Below are 16,856 nucleotides of genomic sequence, written 5' to 3' on the forward strand. Positions count from 1 at the left end.
AGGGCCGATGCCAGGGCCATGGCGGCCCAGGGCAGCTGAGAGGGGCCGCGCTGGGTGGGGCCGAAGGGTGGGGCTGGGGCGTCTGTGACATCACAGTGCGTCACAGTGCGGGGCTGGTATTGAGGCCGTCAGCAGACAGTGCCGCTCCACTTTGGCCTGGGCCAGCGGTGAGTGCAGCAGCAGGGGGAGGGCGGTGCTGGGCCGGGCGCAAATGCCGGCCCGCAAGGGGTTTGGGAGCCTGCAGTGACGGCAGCGAGCGCTCAGGGAGCCTGCGAGCGGCTCTCCGGGCAGTCAGCACCAGCGCCGGCCTCGGGCCCTGCTGCCTCCCAGCTCCTTCGCCCCCGCTCCTACCCGACCCCAGGGGCTGTGGCTACTGGCCCCGCTCCCCCAGCCGTGCGCGAGCTCCCACCCAGCCCCACTGACCTCCCCTCTCTCACACCTCTTCCAGATCATGGCTTTGGTGTTTGCCTTCGCCTTGTTGGCGCAGAGCGTACCTTGTGCTGGTGATGATTTCAACTGCATGCAGCAGCGGGAGGTGTATCTGCGAGAGCAGATGACAAAGCTGCTGGAGGACATAGAAAAGAAGAATGTGGAGGAGGGCAGGATGTGGGTGTACTTCTCTGCACTGCAGTCCTGGAAAATCTGGGCCTTGGCTGTACTGCTGCTTTTCCTGCTCTTCCTCTACATCCGCAACTGGTACAGGGAACGGCAAGCAGTAATGTCATGCGAACTACTGCTTGACCTATTGAATGAATACGACAGGGAGATCAAGGAGCCCGTGTGCCATGGAGACCCAGGTGACGTCACCTACGCGAGCAGGTTTTACCCGGAGTTCTCCATTTGGCCACTGAAGTCCAGGAGAAACAAGTGCAAGGTGGTGGAGGAGCTGATTGATGAGCTTCTGAGCGTCTGTCAGACAGTTCCCCAGGATTACTTCATGCCACGGCTGCAGCCAGCCATTGGGGTGGGCGTTGGCTTTGAAGGCAGGGGTCCCGATGGATGCTACACTGTCTACCGCATGCTCGTGCCCCTGAAGGCACCCCCGGGCCACGTCTTCCACTTGGAGGTGGGCCCCACTGAGAGGATAGGCGTGAGGAACTCCTGCATCCGCGTGGAGCTCCAGTGCACGTGCAAAAGGAAGCTGCACATGCCGCACACGACGTGCTTCCTCCACCACCCTGAGGACCACCTGAGGAGAGAGCAGATGCCCGGCCTCCTACAAGCCCTCTGCATCAACTCCTACTTGGAAATGGAGAAAACCGCAACCTGGTTCCAGGAGCTGGTGAGAGAAGCCTGGGAGGCTATGCCTCAGTCGGCCACAATGAACCTCGAGTTGCTGCCTTCCAACCGACACTGCAAGCTCAAGCTGACCACCGCCACCAGCCACATCCTCTGGATTGAGCTCGGATTCTCGGGGTGCAGCAAGACTCGCAAACGTTCCTGACCTTTGAGTAGGCAGGGGCTGTCGTTAGCAGCAGCACGAGGTGGCCGCAGAGACGCGCTGCTTCAGGAAACAGCCACTACAGCAGGTTACATCTGATGGATTTCAAAAGAAACTGCTTGCTTAAGGCAGTGTTTGGAGTACAGCAAGACCATAAAGACATCTTTCTGAGCAGCCAGGAGACAGAGGCAGCTACACCCATATCCTAGTGGCCACCGACATTTCCACACACGCCACAGGAATCCAGGCTTTTACATGCCTGGGCCACATGGGGTGAAAAGGAATTATTTCCAGCCACACAGAAAACAGTTAACGTAAATCAGTACAAATAATTATTTTATCAATGCATATGTTTTATTAACACGTAATAAACATTAAAAACCAAACAAACAAAAAAACAAACGGTATATGTGACCTTCTTTTGGTGAAACTAATGCATCAGCTTCTGGATCAACAGCAGTGGCTGCAATTCTTTGTCGGTTCCCAACGGGTTTGACAGAGATCGTACAAAAAGAGTTTGCTCGCTCCAGAGTCACTGTGGAGGCAGCTAATTGTCGTTCTTTCGTGATTAGTGTATCTTTACTAAGTCCCTGAAAGGAGTCTGCCATGCGATATGGGGAGATATTTCCCATAACGCATAGGGGACCCTATTTTTCAGTGAGAACCACCAGTTCATAATAGGGAGATCCCACAAACACTGGGATCGGTCCCAGAATCATTCTATCTAGTGGGGAAACGATCTCCCCCGACCCAATTATAGAAATCCCACAGAAAGGACACAATGTAAATTTTAGTAAATTTGGCCTGCTGCTTGCCAAGTGCATAATCAATGAATATACGGACGTTATAATTAAGAAAAATACAAGAAAGTTAGGCTAAACAGGTTATCTGCTAAAGAGGAATGGATGGAAAGCTTACACTTGTCCTGGGCTTGCTGAGAAGACTCCAAGAGGAGCGATCTCCAAAAGAGATCCCTCCCCATTGGTAGTCAGCTCTTAAGTGGGGTCCAGGAGAGGTGGAGCCAGGCTCTACCCCTTCTGGTAGCACAAGTGAATTGCCTTCACCTGTGCTCCCAGGGCTGACTCATTGCTCGCCTCAGGTGGTCAACCAGAGGTACAGGCCGTGATTCAGCAGGTCCCATACAGTGGTCAAACACTGGAACAAATTACCTACAGAGGCCAGACCCGATGCAGCTGAAGGGGCTGCTACACACTTGGGCTTCCTAATCTTCACTGTCAGACCTGCTGCTTCCAGCTTGGCTCCATCCAGGGACCCTTTAGCAGAGCGCACTTCACACCGGCAGAGGCTGAGGGAGCTGTGAGCCAGAAGCAGCTTGCTATCAGCTGTACCGGACTCGGGGCCTGCTCCCTGTGTGGCATTCCAGTACTAGAAAGTGTTTTGCGTGCTTTTTGTCTTGACTAACTTATGTTGTTTAAAAAACACCGTGTTCAAATAAAGTACCACATTAGCCACCGTTAAGGTTTCCTACTGAAATTTTACTTCAGTTCCTTGTTATTTGCCTGGCGTAATTTCAGACATCAATTTGGCAGGTACGTCTCTCATTGGCTGTCTCATTTTTCCAGGTATCATCTTTGGGAATCAATCTTTCACCATTTCATCCAGTTCCAAATGAGTTCCCAGGGATTACGTATTTGGAACTTAAGTTGGGATGACACAGGACGAGCAGAGCATCCACAGGCCCGGTCACCCAATTTTCTTTTTGAGATCGGTCCAGGGGGTTCCGGTCTGCCTTGTAAAGGGAGATGCAGGGAGCTCAGTCCGGCCACGTGCCTCAGAACAGGGCCGATGCCAGGGCCATGGCGGCCCAGGGCAGCTGAGAGGGGCCGCGCTGGGTGGGGCCGAAGGGTGGGGCTGGGGCGTCTGTGACATCACAGTGCGTCACAGTGCGGGGCTGGTATTGAGGCCGTCAGCAGACAGTGCCGCTCCACTTTGGCCTGGGCCAGCGGTGAGTGCAGCAGCAGGGGGAGGGCGGTGCTGGGCCGGGCGCAAATGCCGGCCCGCAAGGGGTTTGGGAGCCTGCAGTGACGGCAGCGAGCGCTCAGGGAGCCTGCGAGCGGCTCTCCGGGCAGTCAGCACCAGCGCCGGCCTCGGGCCCTGCTGCCTCCCAGCTCCTTCGCCCCCGCTCCTACCCGACCCCAGGGGCTGTGGCTACTGGCCCCGCTCCCCCAGCCGTGCGCGAGCTCCCACCCAGCCCCACTGACCTCCCCTCTCTCACACCTCTTCCAGATCATGGCTTTGGTGTTTGCCTTCGCCTTGTTGGCGCAGAGCGTACCTTGTGCTGGTGATGATTTCAACTGCATGCAGCAGCGGGAGGTGTATCTGCGAGAGCAGATGACAAAGCTGCTGGAGGACATAGAAAAGAAGAATGTGGAGGAGGGCAGGATGTGGGTGTACTTCTCTGCACTGCAGTCCTGGAAAATCTGGGCCTTGGCTGTACTGCTGCTTTTCCTGCTCTTCCTCTACATCCGCAACTGGTACAGGGAACGGCAAGCAGTAATGTCATGCGAACTACTGCTTGACCTATTGAATGAATACGACAGGGAGATCAAGGAGCCCGTGTGCCATGGAGACCCAGGTGACGTCACCTACGCGAGCAGGTTTTACCCGGAGTTCTCCATTTGGCCACTGAAGTCCAGGAGAAACAAGTGCAAGGTGGTGGAGGAGCTGATTGATGAGCTTCTGAGCGTCTGTCAGACAGTTCCCCAGGATTACTTCATGCCACGGCTGCAGCCAGCCATTGGGGTGGGCGTTGGCTTTGAAGGCAGGGGTCCCGATGGATGCTACACTGTCTACCGCATGCTCGTGCCCCTGAAGGCACCCCCGGGCCACGTCTTCCACTTGGAGGTGGGCCCCACTGAGAGGATAGGCGTGAGGAACTCCTGCATCCGCGTGGAGCTCCAGTGCACGTGCAAAAGGAAGCTGCACATGCCGCACACGACGTGCTTCCTCCACCACCCTGAGGACCACCTGAGGAGAGAGCAGATGCCCGGCCTCCTACAAGCCCTCTGCATCAACTCCTACTTGGAAATGGAGAAAACCGCAACCTGGTTCCAGGAGCTGGTGAGAGAAGCCTGGGAGGCTATGCCTCAGTCGGCCACAATGAACCTCGAGTTGCTGCCTTCCAACCGACACTGCAAGCTCAAGCTGACCACCGCCACCAGCCACATCCTCTGGATTGAGCTCGGATTCTCGGGGTGCAGCAAGACTCGCAAACGTTCCTGACCTTTGAGTAGGCAGGGGCTGTCGTTAGCAGCAGCACGAGGTGGCCGCAGAGACGCGCTGCTTCAGGAAACAGCCACTACAGCAGGTTACATCTGATGGATTTCAAAAGAAACTGCTTGCTTAAGGCAGTGTTTGGAGTACAGCAAGACCATAAAGACATCTTTCTGAGCAGCCAGGAGACAGAGGCAGCTACACCCATATCCTAGTGGCCACCGACATTTCCACACACGCCACAGGAATCCAGGCTTTTACATGCCTGGGCCACATGGGGTGAAAAGGAATTATTTCCAGCCACACAGAAAACAGTTAACGTAAATCAGTACAAATAATTATTTTATCAATGCATATGTTTTATTAACACGTAATAAACATTAAAAACCAAACAAACAAAAAAACAAACGGTATATGTGACCTTCTTTTGGTGAAACTAATGCATCAGCTTCTGGATCAACAGCAGTGGCTGCAATTCTTTGTCGGTTCCCAACGGGTTTGACAGAGATCGTACAAAAAGAGTTTGCTCGCTCCAGAGTCACTGTGGAGGCAGCTAATTGTCGTTCTTTCGTGATTAGTGTATCTTTACTAAGTCCCTGAAAGGAGTCTGCCATGCGATATGGGGAGATATTTCCCATAACGCATAGGGGACCCTATTTTTCAGTGAGAACCACCAGTTCATAATAGGGAGATCCCACAAACACTGGGATCGGTCCCAGAATCATTCTATCTAGTGGGGAAACGATCTCCCCCCGACCCAATTATAGAAATCCCACAGAAAGGACACAATGTAAATTTTAGTAAATTTGGCCTGCTGCTTGCCAAGTGCATAATCAATGAATATACGGACGTTATAATTAAGAAAAATACAAGAAAGTTAGGCTAAACAGGTTATCTGCTAAAGAGGAATGGATGGAAAGCTTACACTTGTCCTGGGCTTGCTGAGAAGACTCCAAGAGGAGCGATCTCCAAAAGAGATCCCTCCCCATTGGTAGTCAGCTCTTAAGTGGGGTCCAGGAGAGGTGGAGCCAGGCTCTACCCCTTCTGGTAGCACAAGTGAATTGCCTTCACCTGTGCTCCCAGGGCTGACTCATTGCTCGCCTCAGGTGGTCAACCAGAGGTACAGGCCGTGATTCAGCAGGTCCCATACAGTGGTCAAACACTGGAACAAATTACCTACAGAGGCCAGACCCGATGCAGCTGAAGGGGCTGCTACACACTTGGGCTTCCTAATCTTCACTGTCAGACCTGCTGCTTCCAGCTTGGCTCCATCCAGGGACCCTTTAGCAGAGCGCACTTCACACCGGCAGAGGCTGAGGGAGCTGTGAGCCAGAAGCAGCTTGCTATCAGCTGTACCGGACTCGGGGCCTGCTCCCTGTGTGGCATTCCAGTACTAGAAAGTGTTTTGCGTGCTTTTTGTCTTGACTAACTTATGTTGTTTAAAAAACACCGTGTTCAAATAAAGTACCACATTAGCCACCGTTAAGGTTTCCTACTGAAATTTTACTTCAGTTCCTTGTTATTTGCCTGGCGTAATTTCAGACATCAATTTGGCAGGTACGTCTCTCATTGGCTGTCTCATTTTTCCAGGTATCATCTTTGGGAATCAATCTTTCACCATTTCATCCAGTTCCAAATGAGTTCCCAGGGATTACGTATTTGGAACTTAAGTTGGGATGACACAGGACGAGCAGAGCATCCACAGGCCCGGTCACCCAATTTTCTTTTTGAGATCGGTCCAGGGGGTTCCGGTCTGCCTTGTAAAGGGAGATGCAGGGAGCTCAGTCCGGCCACGTGCCTCAGAACAGGGCCGATGCCAGGGCCATGGCGGCCCAGGGCAGCTGAGAGGGGCCGCGCTGGGTGGGGCCGAAGGGTGGGGCTGGGGCGTCTGTGACATCACAGTGCGTCACAGTGCGGGGCTGGTATTGAGGCCGTCAGCAGACAGTGCCGCTCCACTTTGGCCTGGGCCAGCAGTGAGTGCAGCAGCAGGGGGAGGGCGGTGCTGGGCCGGGCGCAAACACCGGCCCGCAAGGGGTTTGGGAGCCTGCAGTGACGGCAGCGAGCGCTCAGGGAGCCTGCGAGCGGCTCTCCGGGCAGTCAGCACCAGCGCCGGCCTCGGGCCCTGCTGCCTCCCAGCTCCCTCGCCCCCGCTCCTACCCGACCCCAGGGGCTGTGGCTCCTGGCCCCGCTCCCCCAGCCGTGCGCGAGCTCCCACCCAGCCCCACTGACCTCCCCTCTCTCACACCTCTTCCAGATCATGGCTTTGGTGTTTGCCTTCGCCTTGTTGGCGCAGAGCGTACCTTGTGTTGGTGATGATTTCAACTGCATGCAGCAGCGGGAGGTGTATCTGCGAGAGCAGATGACAAAGCTGCTGGAGGACATAGAAAAGAAGAATGTGGAGGAGGGCAGGATGTGGGTGTACTTCTCTGCACTGCAGTCCTGGAAAATCTGGGCCTTGGCTGTACTGCTGCTTTTCCTGCTCTTCCTCTACATCCGCAACTGGTACAGGGAACGGCAAGCAGTAATGTCATGCGAACTACTGCTTGACCTATTGAATGAATACGACAGGGAGATCAAGGAGCCCGTGTGCCATGGAGACCCAGGTGACGTCACCTACGCGAGCAGGTTTTACCCGGAGTTCTCCATTTGGCCACTGAAGTCCAGGAGAAACAAGTGCAAGGTGGTGGAGGAGCTGATTGATGAGCTTCTGAGCGTCTGTCAGACAGTTCCCCAGGATTACTTCATGCCACGGCTGCAGCCAGCCATTGGGGTGGGCGTTGGCTTTGAAGGCAGGGGTCCCGATGGATGCTACACTGTCTACCGCATGCTCGTGCCCCTGAAGGCACCCCCGGGCCACGTCTTCCACTTGGAGGTGGGCCCCACTGAGAGGATAGGCGTGAGGAACTCCTGCATCCGCGTGGAGCTCCAGTGCACGTGCAAAAGGAAGCTGCACATGCCGCACACGACGTGCTTCCTCCACCACCCTGAGGACCACCTGAGGAGAGAGCAGATGCCCGGCCTCCTACAAGCCCTCTGCATCAACTCCTACTTGGAAATGGAGAAAACCGCAACCTGGTTCCAGGAGCTGGTGAGAGAAGCCTGGGAGGCTATGCCTCAGTCGGCCACAATGAACCTCGAGTTGCTGCCTTCCAACCGACACTGCAAGCTCAAGCTGACCACCGCCACCAGCCACATCCTCTGGATTGAGCTCATTCTCGGGGTGCAGCAAGACTCGCAAACGTTCCTGACCTTTGAGTAGGCAGGGGCTGTCGTTAGCAGCAGCACGAGGTGGCCGCAGAGACGCGCTGCTTCAGGAAACAGCCACTACAGCAGGTTACATCTGATGGATTTCAAAAGAAACTGCTTGCTTAAGGCAGTGTTTGGAGTACAGCAAGACCATAAAGACATCTTTCTGAGCAGCCAGGAGACAGAGGCAGCTACACCCATATCCTAGTGGCCACCGACATTTCCACACACGCCACAGGAATCCAGGCTTTTACATGCCTGGGCCACATGGGGTGAAAAGGAATTATTTCCAGCCACACAGAAAACAGTTAACGTAAATCAGTACAAATAATTATTTTATCAATGCATATGTTTTATTAACACGTAATAAACATTAAAAACCAAACAAACAAAAAAACAAACGGTATATGTGACCTTCTTTTGGTGAAACTAATGCATCAGCTTCTGGATCAACAGCAGTGGCTGCAATTTTTTGTCGGTTCCCAACGGGTTTGACAGAGATCGTACAAAAAGAGTTTGCTCGCTCCAGAGTCACTGTGGAGGCAGCTAATTGTCGTTCTTTCGTGATTAGTGTATCTTTACTAAGTCCCTGAAAGGAGTCTGCCATGCGATATGGGGAGATATTTCCCATAACGCATAGGGGACCCTATTTTTCAGTGAGAACCACCAGTTCATAATAGGGAGATCCCACAAACACTGGGATCGGTCCCAGAATCATTCTATCTAGTGGGGAAACGATCTCCCCCCGACCCAATTATAGAAATCCCACAGAAAGGACACAATGTAAATTTTAGTAAATTTGGCCTGCTGCTTGCCAAGTGCATAATCAATGAATATACGGACGTTATAATTAAGAAAAATACAAGAAAGTTAGGCTAAACAGGTTATCTGCTAAAGAGGAATGGATGGAAAGCTTACACTTGTCCTGGGCTTGCTGAGAAGACTCCAAGAGGAGCGATCTCCAAAAGAGATCCCTCCCCATTGGTAGTCAGCTCTTAAGTGGGGTCCAGGAGAGGTGGAGCCAGGCTCTACCCCTTCTGGTAGCACAAGTGAATTGCCTTCACCTGTGCTCCCAGGGCTGACTCATTGCTCGCCTCAGGTGGTCAACCAGAGGTACAGGCCGTGATTCAGCAGGTCCCATACAGTGGTCAAACACTGGAACAAATTACCTACAGAGGCCAGACCCGATGCAGCTGAAGGGGCTGCTACACACTTGGGCTTCCTAATCTTCACTGTCAGACCTGCTGCTTCCAGCTTGGCTCCATCCAGGGACCCTTTAGCAGAGCGCACTTCACACCGGCAGAGGCTGAGGGAGCTGTGAGCCAGAAGCAGCTTGCTATCAGCTGTACTGGACTCGGGGCCTGCTCCCTGTGTGGCATTCCAGTACTAGAAAGTGTTTTGCGTGCTTTTTGTCTTGACTAACTTATGTTGTTTAAAAAACACCGTGTTCAAATAAAGTACCACATTAGCCACCGTTAAGGTTTCCTACTGAAATTTTACTTCAGTTCCTTGTTATTTGCCTGGCGTAATTTCAGACATCAATTTGGCAGGTACGTCTCTCATTGGCTGTCTCATTTTTCCAGGTATCATCTTTGGGAATCAATCTTTCACCATTTCATCCAGTTCCAAATGAGTTCCCAGGGATTACGTATTTGGAACTTAAGTTGGGATGACACAGGACGAGCAGAGCATCCACAGGCCCGGTCACCCAATTTTCTTTTTGAGATCGGTCCAGGGGGTTCCGGTCTGCCTTGTAAAGGGAGATGCAGGGAGCTCAGTCCGGCCACGTGCCTCAGAACAGGGCCGATGCCAGGGCCATGGCGGCCCAGGGCAGCTGAGAGGGGCCGCGCTGGGTGGGGCCGAAGGGTGGGGCTGGGGCGTCTGTGACATCACAGTGCGTCACAGTGCGGGGCTGGTATTGAGGCCGTCAGCAGGCAGTGCCGCTCCACTTTGGCCTGGGCCAGCGGTGAGTGCAGCAGCAGGGGGAGGGCGGTGCTGGGCCGGGCGCAAACGCCGGCCTGCAAGGGGTTTGGGAGCCTGCAGTGACGGCAGCGAGCGCTCAGGGAGCCTGCGAGCGGCTCTCCGGGCAGTCAGCACCAGCGCCGGCCTCGGGCCCTGCTGCCTCCCAGCTCCCTCGCCCCCGCTCCTACCCGACCCCAGGGGCTGTGGCTCCTGGCCCCGCTCCCCCAGCCGTGCGCGAGCTCCCACCCAGCCCCACTGACCTCCCCTCTCTCACACCTCTTCCAGATCATGGCTTTGGTGTTTGCCTTCGCCTTGTTGGCGCAGAGCGTACCTTGTGTTGGTGATGATTTCAACTGCATGCAGCAGCGGGAGGTGTATCTGCGAGAGCAGATGACAAAGCTGCTGGAGGACATAGAAAAGAATGTGGAGGAGGGCAGGATGTGGGTGTACTTCTCTGCACTGCAGTCCTGGAAAATCTGGGCCTTGGCTGTACTGCTGCTTTTCCTGCTCTTCCTCTACATCCGCAACTGGTACAGGGAACGGCAAGCAGTAATGTCATGCGAACTACTGCTTGACCTATTGAATGAATACGACAGGGAGATCAAGGAGCCCGTGTGCCATGGAGACCCAGGTGACGTCACCTACGCGAGCAGGTTTTACCCGGAGTTCTCCATTTGGCCACTGAAGTCCAGGAGAAACAAGTGCAAGGTGGTGGAGGAGCTGATTGATGAGCTTCTGAGCGTCTGTCAGACAGTTCCCCAGGATTACTTCATGCCACGGCTGCAGCCAGCCATTGGGGTGGGCGTTGGCTTTGAAGGCAGGGGTCCCGATGGATGCTACACTGTCTACCGCATGCTCGTGCCCCTGAAGGCACCCCCGGGCCACGTCTTCCACTTGGAGGTGGGCCCCACTGAGAGGATAGGCGTGAGGAACTCCTGCATCCGCGTGGAGCTCCAGTGCACGTGCAAAAGGAAGCTGCACATGCCGCACACGACGTGCTTCCTCCACCACCCTGAGGACCACCTGAGGAGAGAGCAGATGCCCGGCCTCCTACAAGCCCTCTGCATCAACTCCTACTTGGAAATGGAGAAAACCGCAACCTGGTTCCAGGAGCTGGTGAGAGAAGCCTGGGAGGCTATGCCTCAGTCGGCCACAATGAACCTCGAGTTGCTGCCTTCCAACCGACACTGCAAGCTCAAGCTGACCACCGCCACCAGCCACATCCTCTGGATTGAGCTCATTCTCGGGGTACAGCAAGACTCGCAAACGTTCCTGACCTTTGAGTAGGCAGGGGCTGTCGTTAGCAGCAGCACGAGGTGGCCGCAGAGACGCGCTGCTTCAGGAAACAGCCACTACAGCAGGTTACATCTGATGGATTTCAAAAGAAACTGCTTGCTTAAGGCAGTGTTTGGAGTACAGCAAGACCATAAAGACATCTTTCTGAGCAGCCAGGAGACAGAGGCAGCTACACCCATATCCTAGTGGCCACCGACATTTCCACACACGCCACAGGAATCCAGGCTTTTACATGCCTGGGCCACATGGGGTGAAAAGGAATTATTTCCAGCCACACAGAAAACAGAGTTAACGTAAATCAGTACAAAGAATTATTTTATCAATGCATATGTTTTATTAACACGTAATAAACATTAAAAACCAAACAAACAAAAAAAAAACAAACGGTATACGTGACCTTCTTTTGGTGAAACTAATGCATCAGCTTCTGGATCAACAGCAGTGGCTGCAATTTTTTGTCGGTTCCCAACGGGTTTGACAGAGATCGTACAATAAGTTTGCTCGCTCCAGAGTCCTCTGCATTGAGCTCATTCTTGGGGTACAGCAAAAGGACTCACAAACGTTCCTGACCTTTGAGTAGGCAGGGGCTGTCGTTATCAGCAGCATGAGGAAGCCGCAGAGACGCACTGCTGCACGGATGTGCTCCTTCACAAAACAGCCAGGCATGCCTGGCACATCGGATTCCGTCACAAGTCCTGCAATTCCATCTGCAGCTCTGCATCCCTGTTCTGGATGGTGGCTACAAAACGACTGACGCCCTACTTGCCACCTGCCGCAGAGCTGAGCGCGCTGGACATGAAGAAAACGCTGCTCTGGAAGCAGGTAGAAGCTCCCTTCCAAAGGAAAACCACGCCTGAGGGAGCCACACCCCATGCAGTTGAAGAGGCCACTGCATGGACGCTTGAAGGAGAGACTTCCGTTAACAGCTGGGCAGGGACCAGCCCGCCTCTCTGTGAGGGTCCATTTGTTCGGCAAGCCTCGGCCTCTACAAAAATGGGAGAAACGCTCTGTCCCTGAGTGTCCTGCTCAAGGAGATGCCCCCAGAGCCAGCTCCCACTGCTGTGGTGACACAGCTTTAGAATCACAGAATCACCGAGGCTGGAAAAGACCTCAAAATCATCCAGCCCAAACATCCACCTACCACCAGTATTTCCCACTACTCCCGCAGAAACTCAGTTAATACTCCTCGTCATTTACCTCTGGCAAAGGGCGTACCATGTTGTGGCACAAGCTCCCAGGGGAGCTGAACCCTTCACTGACTCTCCTTACATAGTCTTGTCCTTGTTGAAGCCTCTCTGCAACTTATTTTCCCGCATGGCTGTCACGGCATTATCCTTACATGTAAGTCCGTGACAGGGGGGCACAGGCCCCGGGAAGAAGAGAGGGAAAAAAAAGGGGGTAGAACGGTGTGCCGCGTACCGGCCGGGGCCGGGGCCGGACCACGCGCGCTCCGGAAGAGGGGGAAGGGCAGAGAGCTAGCCGATAGTTTTAACAAAAACACAATGGCAACCATCTGAGGAGGAAGGGTAATTTACTGAATTTAACTAATTCAAACAAAACGAGAGAGACGAGAGTATCAAAAAATGAGATAGTGCGAGGGAAAGCACACGCTTTCTCCGCGGCGAGCTGAGACGGCTGAGCCGGGCCAGACGGAGAGACGCAGACGCTCCGGGTCCTGTCCGAAGCTCCACCCCACTGCCTCTTCCCGCCAGGTCCTCCGGGGATGCCGCCCTCTCCCCTCCCGTCAGGATACTCAAAGAGTCCACAAAAGGACCAATCCCATTACACACTCCAAACTATTCATTTTCAGCATACGCAGCAAGGCAGGTTTGCACTGATAAATCGCGGCACCACAGAAGTCACTAGGCAGAGATGGTGCTTTAGACAGTGACATTCTCCCACATTTTGCAGGACGTAAATCTGGGTGTGAGAGGGTACATTTTTAACCTGTCTTTTCTTCACAAGGAACAGCGACTCAGTCCCTGATTGCTGATGAAACGCAGACTACAATGAAGCTCTGCCTCCACCTCAGCGGGAAGAAGCACAACAACAGTTGTGAGTTCCCTTAGTGGGATGCAGGTATCCAGGAATGGTAGCTAACCAATGCAGATAAAACATACGGCTGCAGAAACAAAGCTCTGATTAAAAAAAAAAAAAAAAAAATCAACAGAACATAGACTTGTGTTATTTTCTTAGGCAATAATTAGCTCCCCATGTTACTGATTTCAGAGCTAGCACTCCCTGATGCCAGGGCTGGCTGCCCCATACCTCAGGCACTGCCCAGCATACCACAGGAGGGAGGCTGCGCCCCAAATGTGCTCCGTTGGAAAAATCCAAATTGCTTTGCAACCACATCGGCAACACACGTGTAGGACCACGACGCAGCCAGTGCCTGTACAACACTGGCAAGCAGAAGCAGGGCACATGAAGAACACCCAGACCTGCTCAGCCTGTCCTCAGCTCCTCTTCCCATCCTCTTACTGAAGGCTCCACAGCTTGTGTGTGATATGTTGGACCACTGGAGTTTTAGTGAATTATAAATTGCTGATTTTTGGCCTTGTGGCAGATGAATAAACATAACAAGCTGCAGACAAGTGTAGGCAGTTTTGTTTTTTTTTTTTTTTTAAACAAACTCTACAGAGGATCAAAGGCAGCCAATCTGATTTGAGGCCCCATCTGCAGTGCTGCGTCCAGGCCTTGGGCCCCCAGTACAGGAAGGATGTGGAGCTCTTGAAGCAGGTACAGAGGAGGGCCACTGAGATGATCAGAGGGCTGGAGCACCTCTCCTATAGGAAGGGCTGAGGGAACTGGGCTTGTTTAGCTTGGAGAAGAGAAGGCTTCAGGAGACCTCACTGTGGCCTTCCAGGTCTTGAAGGGAGTGTATAAACAGGAGGGGAAACATGAGGATGGATAGTGATAGGACAAGGGGGAATGGTTTTAAATTTATACAGGGGAGGTTTAGGTTAGATATTAGGAGGAAGTTTTTCCCCCAGAGGGTGGTGACACACTGGAACAGGTTGCCCAAGGAGGCTGTGGATGCCCCATCCCTGGAGGCATTGAAGGCCAGGCTGGATGTGGCTCTGGGCAGCCTGGTCTGCTGGGTTGGCGACCCTGCGCGTACCAGGGGGTTGAAACTAGATGATCGGTGTGCTCCTCTTCAACCCAGGCCATTCTATGATTCTATGATCTCTGTTACCAGCTTGCTGTTTCCCAGCAGCTCTCTCTCTTAATTAGCAAGCACTGTTCTAATGGAATGTTCATGATACATTTCACAACATGGTCTTTTCAGCATTACGGATTTTTACTTTTCAATTCTTTAACAATTTTGACTTGCATTAGGAAAAAATAAAACAGCTGAGAAGAGTATCTGAAATGTGTGGGAAAGAAAAATCCATTTCCTTTTAACAGCATTCATCAAAAGAGAGAAACAGTTCAGCAAATTCATTTCAAGTTCCATCTTCCAAAAAGTAACCACAAGAATTTTCCCACTGAATCTCCTGCTTACCTCAGTTGTGCTTGTTTTTTTTCCCCCCTCTTGGAAAATCCGATAGCTAAAGGGATCAACCTCCAACTCTGTGGAGAGCTGAATGAGAGTGGACTCCCTGGAGAGCTCCTGATTAGTTGCAATAGTCTATAAGCTAATATCGTGCAAGGAAAGGTAAGAGGAGGCAACACAGAATGGAAGTTGCTGATAAGATATCAGTTAGTAAGTCAAGAACAAAAAATTGCCAGCATGAGAAGATATAAAACCCTAAGGGTGGCACCTGAAGATAGAAATTGAGCAAGACAAGGAATCCCCTTTTCCAAAGAGCAATACATCCTCACGTGTCAGAAAGCCTGTCCAGCTTATCAGGCACCTGCAGATCTCTTCAGCCTGCCATTGCTGTGGATATTCTGCCTACCAAGTCTGTGTTGTGATTGATGCCAACATAAAAGCCACCAAGCAAAGGAAGAAGTGTCCATTAGATGAGTGCAGGTTACCTCCAGCATAAAGATCCCAGTGCTGCCATGCCCTATTCATAGGACAGTACTTCCCAAAATGAAGTTTCCACTGGTAGTGACTCAAAAATGCTGCACTAAGTGATAAGCACACTATACAGTGTGCTTGTATTCAACACACCTGCAGGATGGGATGCCATACAGAGACCTCCAGATAGGCTTGAGCAGTGGGCACATAAGAACCTCATGAGGTTCAACAAAGCAAAGTGCAAAGTCTTTCACCTGTGTCATGGTCTCACTATCAGTAGAAGTTAGGAGATGACAGAGCGCTGCCCTGACAAAAAGAACTTCAGGGTACTGGCAGATAGCAAGCTGGACACAAGCCAGCAATGTGTCCTCATAGCCTAGGAAGCCAACTGTATCATGGGCTGCATCCAAAGCAGTGGTCAGAAGGTCAGAGGGGGGATCCTGCCCCTCTGCTCTGGGTTAGTGAGACCTCACCTGGAGTGCTGCGTCCAGGTGGCGAGTCCTCAGTGCAGGAGAAATGTGTACCTGTTGGAATGCACCCAGAGGAGGGCCACAAAAAACTACGCAAGGAATGACACAGCTTCCCTTGAGGACAGGCTGAAAGAGCTGGGGCTGTGCAGACTGGAGAGAAGACAACTGTGGAGAGCTGAGAGCGGCCTTTCAGCATCTACCAGGGGGCTGTAAGAAAGTAGGGGACAGACTCTTTAGGATGGTCTGTCGTGGTATGACAAAGGGAAATAGTTTTAAACTAAGAGAGAGGAGATAAAGACTGGATATGAGAAACAAGATTTTCATATGATAAAGACGATGAAGCACTAGCACAGGTTGCTCAGAGAAGTGGCAGATGCCCCGTCCAACCAAACCAACCAGACAACCAAAGTGAGGCTGGCTACCTGATCAAGGTATAGGCATTCCTGTTCAATGCAAAGTATTTGAACCAGATGGCCTTTAAAGGTCCTTTCCACATCAAGTGATTTTATCATTCTACAACCATGACTAACAAGTTCTCATCAGCTGAGTGACAAAGCTTTGGGTTCATGTGAGTATCCCCATCTGTGTTAGATCCACAGTTCACTCTTCTCAATTCTTCTGAACCCTGTAAAGACATTATTACTGTTTCATCTGGAAGTGTTGTCTGGGAGCTTTTTGTATTTGGATGACATTGGCAATCCCAAATCTTGACAAAGGAAGGTTACTAATTATTGCAGCAGCATTAAGTCATCAAGTGTTACTATGTCTGCAGCTATTAGGGACCATACAGAGGAGAAACAGTCCTTACCACTAAGAAAGTACAGTCTGCCTTCTGCTCTTTCCTCTGAAGGATAAGGTTTACTGTCCTCACCTTGATTTACTAATTTGTATTAGAGTTAACTAAGATAACTTAGGAAGCCTGCAGCAGAATCAAAACCTAAATCCAAGCCTTCATTAAATACAAGGCGGTCTTTCTTCCACTTCTAAGAAGGGAAGGTTTAAACATTGGCTGCCAAAACTGAAGAAAGTTCTCAAATTTTTTGCTCTGAATTAACATGCTTCCATTGAAGGCTGCCATCTCACAGCACAACCCCACCTAATCGGAGAGAATCTGAGCACATACAAGGTAGCAAAAACTAAATCTCACTCTTGGAAAGGAAAAACAGATATAAATAGCTTGTTTCTCACCTACCAGCCCGCAGCAAAGAATAAGGCTAAGGAGAAAAAGTTGCTCTGAGCC

At 52.0% G+C, this 16,856-nt stretch overlaps 4 protein-coding genes across 4 annotated transcripts; all 4 read left to right on the forward strand.

Moving 5' to 3' along the window:
• The first annotated feature begins 451 nt into the window (after window positions 1-451).
• LOC146544359 (inositol 1,4,5-trisphosphate receptor-interacting protein-like 1) lies at window positions 452-1,444 on the forward strand. The gene has a single exon (XM_085225595.1). The coding sequence runs from the start codon at window positions 452-454 to the stop codon at window positions 1,442-1,444; it is 993 nt and encodes a 330-aa protein (XP_085081721.1).
• A 2,247-nt stretch (window positions 1,445-3,691) lies between these two features.
• LOC146544360 (inositol 1,4,5-trisphosphate receptor-interacting protein-like 1) lies at window positions 3,692-4,695 on the forward strand. Its single transcript, XM_085225596.1, is given in 2 exon segments — window positions 3,692-4,645; window positions 4,648-4,695. Coding segments are annotated over 2 exon segments (1,002 nt in total).
• Window positions 4,696-6,932: 2,237 nt separating this feature from the next.
• Window positions 6,933-7,934, forward strand: LOC146544361 (inositol 1,4,5-trisphosphate receptor-interacting protein-like 1). The gene has a single exon (XM_085225597.1). The coding sequence runs from the start codon at window positions 6,933-6,935 to the stop codon at window positions 7,932-7,934; it is 1,002 nt and encodes a 333-aa protein (XP_085081723.1).
• Window positions 7,935-10,171: 2,237 nt separating this feature from the next.
• Window positions 10,172-11,170, forward strand: LOC146544362 (inositol 1,4,5-trisphosphate receptor-interacting protein-like 1). Its single transcript, XM_085225598.1, has one exon. It carries the CDS (start codon window positions 10,172-10,174, stop codon window positions 11,168-11,170), a length of 999 nt encoding a protein of 332 aa, XP_085081724.1.
• Window positions 11,171-16,856: the final 5,686 nt, after the last annotated feature.

The sequence above is a fragment of the Meleagris gallopavo genome, chromosome 5, assembly GCF_905368555.1.
Source record: "Meleagris gallopavo chromosome 5, MGAL_WU_HG_1.1, whole genome shotgun sequence".
NCBI classification, from domain to species: Eukaryota; Metazoa; Chordata; class Aves; order Galliformes; family Phasianidae; genus Meleagris; species Meleagris gallopavo.